This window comes from Pteropus alecto, unplaced genomic scaffold, assembly GCF_000325575.1.
Source record: "Pteropus alecto unplaced genomic scaffold, ASM32557v1 scaffold68, whole genome shotgun sequence".
NCBI classification, from domain to species: Eukaryota; Metazoa; Chordata; class Mammalia; order Chiroptera; family Pteropodidae; genus Pteropus; species Pteropus alecto.
Window position 1 is genome coordinate 5475897 of NW_006441386.1, and position 8023 is coordinate 5483919.

The window sequence follows — 8023 nt, forward strand, 5'->3', positions numbered from 1 at the left end:
GCTGCTCTTGTTCAAGAATAAAGTAAAAAAGGTATGCAGAGCAGGGCAAGCAGGAGAGGAGGGTCAGGAGAAGAGGGGTTTGTGTGGACATTCCAGCCCCCGTGTCTCCACAGCACTGCGTCTCCTTCAGGACTCCTTTTCCATTGGAATCTTTGTGGAGGTGATATCCGTGCCCTTGCTGGGGTTACCCACTGGGCCTCTTTCTGTTACGGCTGATTCGATGAATGGGTTTTACACACTGGGCATGTATGTAGCCCATTGCGGGGCCTCGCGCTTGAGAGCAGTGATGCCAGGAAAATGACCGTGGGCAGTATGCTGCATGCCAGTGTTTATGTACACCGTTTCTCCCTGTAGCGGTTCCCAGGGTATTCTGGGGGCCAGTCTGGCTGGATGGGGGACAGGCAGGCATTGAGGCATGGCAACCCCTCTTACTCTATGATGGAAAGCCTGTGTGCTCAGGGTTGAGACCAGCAGGGATGAGATACAGAGGGATAGTGATTGCCGGTTCTTGGCCTTGACTAAATTGATGGTCTTTTTTGTTTGGGGGTGGGGGTGGGGGTAAACTATATTGCCCCTGGCTAACAGTATTACCAAATTAGACATGTGGCAGTTCAGGGACCCATGTCCCAAAACTTGCACAGATGGTCACACCTCTCTCATGAAAGGAAGAAAAAGTGCCCTGAAGGCTGGGCGTCAGTTGGGTCATGTGAATTAGACCTCACGTGACAGTGGGAGCTCTCCAGTTGGTGAGAAAAGGCACCAGGACTGTGGTGCGGGGGGTGGGGGGGTGCGGTAGGCACTGACAGAGGCCTGGGAGTCAGAATGTAGGGGGCCCATGGAAAAGACAGTTCATTCGCATGATCCCTGCCAAAGCCATCCTTTAGCCACTTCCTCCCTGAGAAAAAGTGGGGTCTAAGATCCATGGGTCTGTATGGGACCCTAGAGGCTGGCCAGCTCAAGGGTCCCCAAAGATTGGGGGGTGCAGAGGAGACGATCACCATCTCTAGGCCTTTCTGAGACCTAAGTCAGAACTGGAGGGGTATGGAGGGAGAGATAAGCAGCTTACTGGAGGTCGGCCACAGCCTGGGGTCAGAGCTCCGGTAAACTGAGTTATCTCCTTCTGGGTTACAGGGTAGATGGCTGCCATGGTGTCCTGTCGAGACTAATGTGGGACTAACGTGATATTCTGTGTGTGTCTGTCTGTCCATTCACCTAGGTGCAAGTTCTTCAGTCTGACTGAGACGCCAGAAGATTACACCATCATTGTTGACGAGGAGGGGTTCCTGGGTAAGTGCTTCTCTCACCTGGGACTTGGCTCAACTGTGTCCTGTGGTCAGCACTGGCTGCCCACCTTCTTATTTCTGCCCCTACATGTTGGTGAGTTAGAAAGTAGGCTGAGAGTCTTCCTTCTCTTCCTGTGTCCTGGCCGACCCCCCACCTCCACCCTTCTGCTTATGAAACTACCCTGGGGAAGGCCCCAGAACTAAAAGGGTCAGTGAGACACAGCACTTACCCAGCTGAGAACTAAAGCAGCCAGGAAGGAAAAGACGTGTTTCATTGAGCATCTACTGTGAATAAGCTGCTTTAAATTGTCTTTAGTCCTTGTTCCCATTGGAGCAAGCCCCAGTTACCATCCTCTCATGATTTTCCTTTACCATTTTTCCATTTTTTCAATTGAGATATATAATTCATGTACCATAAAATTCACCATTGTAAAATACATGACAGTTCAGTGGTTTTTTGATATCCACAAGGTTGTGCAGCCATCACCACACTGATTCCAGAGTATTGTCATCACCCCAAAAAGAAACCCCATTACTTGTTAACAGTCATTCCCCTTTCTCCCCTCACTGTATTCTTTTAGTTTTATTATTAAAGTTTATTGCGTTTTTCCTGCTCTAAAGTAACAGCAAACATTCACTTGTATTGACTGATGCCCTTTAACTTATAAAGAGATAGTGTAATTTGCACAATATCCAAGGGAGCTGGGAAGAGAAAGGGGAAGTCATATGTCCAGGTTCAAAAGCAGCAGAGAGCTTGACTCCCCCCAAAGTTGTATCCATTCTGAACCACTGAGTTACAGTGTTCAAAATGTGCAGAGGATGCAACAAATTTAACATTTGAAAAAAATCCAGTCCTACCTCAAAGACAGATACTAGTAACTTTTTAGCCTTTTCTTTCCCACTTCTTTCTGTGTGCAGGTTGTCTCTTTTTAATTTACTTATGACCATATATATAGAAATGTTTTCACTTAACATTACAACTTAAAATTTCCTGTGATTTCATAGCCTGTCACAGCAGCCCTGTTCCTTTGTGCCTACAGTTAGAATTAAAGTTGCTTTAATTTTTCTCCAGTGAAAAATTTATAAACTCTTTAAATGTATAACATTTATTCCTAAAATGGGGGCTGAGAAATGGCGTTATGGGGTCATAAGTTTATGGTTGTCAATTCGTGTTGAAACCCCTGGGAAGTGACCTCCTCAGCTGCGCTCTGTCACCCTACCCTCACATGCTCCAGGCACCAAGCCAGTGTGAGGGGGTGCCCGGCCCCCCCACATCTCAAGCAGACGGTGTCTTTCTCTGTCTCCAAGGGGACAACTGCGTGGCCAGAGCAGGGACGGGGCAGGCCCCATGGGAGGCCCTGCCTCATCATCTAAGGCACCCACCTAGTCACTCACTCAGATATTTTCCGAGCACAGGAGCCACAGACAGAATTTCTGCCCTAACCATGAAGCACAGCCACATGAAGATTATGGGATGGGCATACAAACACAGTTTCAATTTTTTACGGACACACATGCCTTTACGCAGAACTGCTGAGAATTGTACCTCAGACATAGAAGGAACGCCCCAGAGTATCTATTCTCTGGGACTAGATAGATAGTCACTCTAAACATCCTCCCCAGATGAGACTCACTCTACCTCTCAAGGCAGCAAATAAGAGAACACCATGAGTAGGGACAGAGGGAGGCAGTGGGACCTGGTGAGCCGGTTTTTCAGGTCCTAGAAGGCCATGTTGCAGGATTTGTCAGTAACCAGGGAGCTGTCCTGTGGTGGAGTGGCTGGTTGTCTCAGCCAGCCCCTTGGGTTTCAGGAGGCACTGTTGACTGAGCACCTGGGATGTGGCAGCACCTTGCTAGGCCCTGGAAATGTGCTTGGAATGAGAGACGCCACCTCTTACTCCAAGAGCCTCAGGGTTCTGTGACTGCCCCCTTCCAGGCCAGCAGAGCAGGCTGCTTGAATAACTGTTACTGCCCAAGAAAAATCTGTATACCTTTAAAGTAGTAAGTATCTCTCACAGTCCTATTGTGAAGCTACAGAGGGCAAGTATACAAAATAAGACTCCCCTGAACCCCGCTGAAGAGATGCATCTCCTGCCTGGGATTATTTCAGTGGCCTGAGGGTAAGAAGTAAAGACTATTTTACAAGAGGGAAAACTGACATTAAGATACCCAGAGTCACTGTGCGTGATGGCCCGTTCAAAGCAGGAAATGCCCACAGGGTGGTTCCAGCAGAAACTTCTGAGAAGTGCTGTGGTGGTTCTCAATAGGCCAAGGTCAGGAGCAGCTCAGAAGGGTGGGCCAGCGTGTGGCCAGGGCAGCCCGGGGAGGCTCTCAGAGAGCAGGATTTGGGCTGGGGGCTGCGGTGAGAGACAACGATGCCAAGTTCCACCCTCTCACCTCAGCTCTGAGGGGGTTCCTCTCAGGAGGCTCCTCTTCCGAAAGGGAGTTTGGTCTGTAGCTGCCCCAGTGGGACAGAGAGGGGTGCTGGCTACACCATGTGAAGGATGTCCCCCCTCTCCCAGTTCTGCAAACATTGTTTCTCACCCAAGGTCCTCCATTGGCCACTGTTAATATCAGCCAAGGTTCCTTGCTTATTGTTCATTGGCGATATTGCCAGCATGAAGCTTTCACCATTAGGAACTAGCAGCTATCTGCGGTTCACGTGTACGTTAAATGCTGAGCCTTTCCTGAGAGGGTGGGGTGATTGTCAGTAACAGTAACCAGACAGCTCTCTGTTTAATGTGGAATTTCAGAGGTTCTTAGCTCAAATGGATGCTGTATGTCTGTGTGGCAAACAGAAGGGGTGTGTGTGCATGTGTGTAATTTGATACTTTACATATTTAATGAACACTTAGCTATGTGCAATACTAGATGTTCTCAGAGACCCAAAGTAATATGAACAGGAGCCCCTTCCCTGACCTCTCGGTGGTGTGCAGCATCGTAGGTTTGCAGTTAGAGGGTCTAGTGCTAATCAGGACCTCTTCACTAGCCCCCACCCATCGCAGTCCCTGTACCTGCATCAGTGGGATCTGTGACTCTAGGACAGGCCATGCTGCTTGGGCCATGACTGGCTGAAAGGTGGAAGGAGGATGTTGAGAGGTGATCTCCTGGATTCACGCTGGGGTGAGACGGGAAGACCTAGGTTCAGATCCAGCCTTGCTACTCACTGCTCGTGATTCTAGGCAAGTTGCTCATTGCCCTGGGGCCCTCGTGGCCTCATCCCAAACACAGGATCACCTCCCTCCCTCTCAATTCAGTAAGCCACACTCAGGGTGTACAAGGTGTATAAGTGGACCCACGCCGTTCAAACCTGTGTTGTTCAAGGGTCATCTGTACCTTACAGTGAAAGTGCACATTTTTTAAATTCTTGGTACATTTTACCCAACTGCCACCAGCAGCATAATAACAGAAAGACTCTGGCATTTGATGAGCATTCAGATGGACACCAGGCACTCCACTAAGCACTTGATGGGGATTATCTCATTGAAATCTCCAGGCGTCTTCTGGAGTAGATATTGATTTCATCATTCCACATTTGAAAACTGAAAAGCCAAGGGACAGTGACTTTGCTCAAGGTCACACAGCCAGGATTAAACCCTCCTGCCCTACCCCAGGACTCTCGACCCTGTTGCAGGCAGGGTAGGAAGAACCGAGAAACACAGGCTCTGTGCAGAGGGTGCAGCCACGTAGCACAGGGAACCACAGGTCCTATGGCCCGAACAAGGGACTCTTTGGGAGGTAGGAGGCTCCACCCAGCAACAGAGTTGCCTGACTTTGTGGCCGGAGGGTGGCGAGACACTTACCTCCTCTATCAGGGAGCGTCCTCGGTTCCAAGGGTAATTTTTAGGGTCTTGGACAATGAGCAGTGACAGAGATAATTCATTTCATTCTTGGAATCGGTCCACTTTTCCTATAGGGAAGGGCCAGTTTGCTGCTTCCTGGTGGCTCATCCCCATGGCCTCAAAGCAGCACCTTGAGCACCCCAAGACTTGGCCTAGGGTGAGGTTGGGGCCTAGACAGCCCTTCCTCTTCCCCGGAATGCTGGGGAAGTGTTTAGGGTCTGTGGGACTGGAAGCAGTGAACGCCATGGTCTCCAGCTGCTTTTTCCAGCCGCTCTGACAAAGCTTACCCTGCTGGAAGCCTCAGGGGGTAACCATTGGTCTGGAGCTGACCACCCTCTCATTCCAGGCTTGCCACTTAGAACCTCAAGGGCTTCTATCCAGGGCTGAGAGCCAGGAGCGGGATTATTAAAATTTCAGAGCTGAGCTGGAACTCCGATTCAGGAGAGCATTTTTGTGCTGGTGGTCCTGGGGTCGTGAAATCTCTTCTGACACCCTGATAACACATAGAGAGGCTAGACACGGCCCCCTGAGACCCAGGGCCATTTAAAACCTTTTGTCCTGCTCTTTCTTCCAAACCTTTTCCCTTTTCTGGGAAGCCATCTGCCTCTCCAGCCAGCCTGGCCGAGGACTGGCCCTTCTCAGCCAGCAGGACCAATGGCTGTGGTTACCGTGGTGATGGAAGCTGGGCAGGTGGGAGCCTGGTGGAGTCTCACTCAGTTTCTCCTCAGGTATCGTCTTGCCTGAGGCCAGTACAGCCTTCCCTGGGGCATTATCATCACAGTCCCCTCAGCTCACCATGCCCCTCTTCTTCTTAGCCCTGCCCTTCCTGGAGACCTGGCTCTTCTTCCCATTAGGTGCCCAGGACACAGCATGAAGCTGTCGGACCTGGGCTTGAATCTTGGCAAATCACAGTCCCGTCAGCTCACCGTGCCCCTCTTCTTCTTAGCCCTGGAGACCTGGCTCTTCTTCCCATTAGGTGCCCAGGACACAGCATGAAGCTGTCGGACCTGGGCTTGAATCTTGGCACTGTTATTCCCTAAGTGATCTCAGGCAAATCACTGCCTTCCCAGAGCTCTGGTTTGTGGTGTCTACAGTGGGAATAACAGTCCCACTGTGAGGTAGATTTGAGCAGGTGCCTGTGATGCATACAGAGTCCTGTATGCAGCCTGTGCTTGGCTCTGTGGCTGTGTGTTCGTGGAAACACCTGTATACCCACATCCCATGCACAGGCTACCCTGGGGACTCTCTGCAGGACAGGGTGGACAGGATGGTCTGAACATTGGGATCCAGGCCTTCATGAGCTAGTCAGGGAGACTTAGTGATTACTGCTGCTCTGAACCTCCCCTCCCTTGTCCCTGCTGGTGCCAACCCCCAGGAACCCTGGGCTCTGAGGAGGGACTTTGATGATAATCACAGCCCACCAGAATATGGCATCCTCGAAAGCCTTCCTAGAACAATGTGTTCTTCCAGAGAAGCCTAACGTGCAGGTCTGATTAAACAAGGAGGAAATCTAAGGCCTCTACCCTTTCTTCTCCTGGCCTCTTCTCCACCCCTAGCCTCCTGGGAAGTTCCTAGGAATCTAGTTTGAAAGCCACAGGACCCGTTCTACCAGTGTGAGGTGGTGATGGTAGTACCTGGTACCCAGAAGGGTAGTGAGGACTAAAAATAACAGAATTGTTACTGACTGTTAAGCACTTACTATTTCATGGCTGAGGAAACTGAGGCCCAACACAGTTAAAGCACATGTCCCCATGGTTCTCACCCTGCTGAGCCTCCTGGCACATCCAAAGTCCTCTAAGGGCCTTCCAGGTTCTATCTTCCCAGCATATAGGGCCTTTGAGGCCAATCCTATCTTCCTCTGACTGATGAGGGCGCTTAGGACCAGAGGATGGGGCTGGCCAAGGTCACATAGCTAGTCCCAAGTCTCAGTCCCTTCTCTGTGGCCTGTCCTGCCCTGGGGACCTGAGGCCTGTCAGTCACAGCCCTGCCTTCTGTTTTCCCCTCCAGAGCTTCCCTCCTCGGAGCACCTGAGCGTGGCAGATGCTACCTGGCTGGCCCTCAATGTGGTGTCAGGTGGTGGCAGCTTCTCCAGCTCCCAGCCTATCGGCGTGACCAAAATTGCCAAGTCGGTTATCGCTCCACTGGCTGACCAGAACATCTCCGTGTTCATGCTGTCCACCTACCAGACAGACTTCATCTTGGTAACTGTATCTTTGTGCCCCAGGGCCTTGGGCAACATGGATACCCCTACAGATGTGGTCTGCAAAGTTCTGCGGCCCCCATTCTCTGATCAGATCAAAGAGAGATCAGGGGTACCTCAAGGTCATCAGTCAAATGTCAGCATGGCCTAGGCTGGACTCCAGGTCTCTATTCCCACCCCACCCATTACCTGCCTTTTGTGTCGGACCTGGAGGCCAGGAAGTGAGGGCTGAGGAACCCGTGTGAGTAGGGTACCCTCACAGCTGGACACCTTGCTCCCGACTCCCCACCCCTCCCCTGGGGTGACAGGTGTGTCTGGTCGCAGGACGAGTGGCAGTTCCTCAGTTCCTGGCCACCATGTCATTCATTCTCTTCTCCCATGGGGCGTGGCCACCCTCAAGAACATGGGCCGGGGGAGGGGCACGGACAGGTCTGGGCACAGCACTCAAGAGGGTAGACTGGGTGACGGACTTACACCTCCTGTCTCTCAGTGTGGTGTCTTCTCTCTCCATCATCCCTGCTGCCCGGGAGACATGTGTCCCTGGTCCTAGGCTCCCATCTCCCACCGGGACGGTGGGAGGCAAGGATAGGGGAAGCTGGTTCTTGGGACAGAATCTCAGAGTAAAGGGGGCAGTGCCCCCAAGCCCACTCCTTCCAAGGACCACAGGTCACTCATATCCTCGACTCCCTGTCTCCAGG

The 8023-nt window shown here is 51.5% G+C and overlaps 1 protein-coding gene across 1 annotated transcript in view; it reads left to right on the plus strand.

The window, feature by feature from the left end:
• CASTOR2 (cytosolic arginine sensor for mTORC1 subunit 2) overlaps positions 1 to 8023 on the plus strand; it is a 50352-nt gene that overhangs the window by 30004 nt on the left and 12325 nt on the right. The window contains exons 2-3 of the mRNA XM_006918525.3: positions 1217 to 1287; positions 7133 to 7332. Coding sequence (XP_006918587.1) covers positions 1217 to 1287; positions 7133 to 7332 — 271 coding nt within the window. The remainder of the gene's footprint in view (positions 1 to 1216; positions 1288 to 7132; positions 7333 to 8023) is intronic.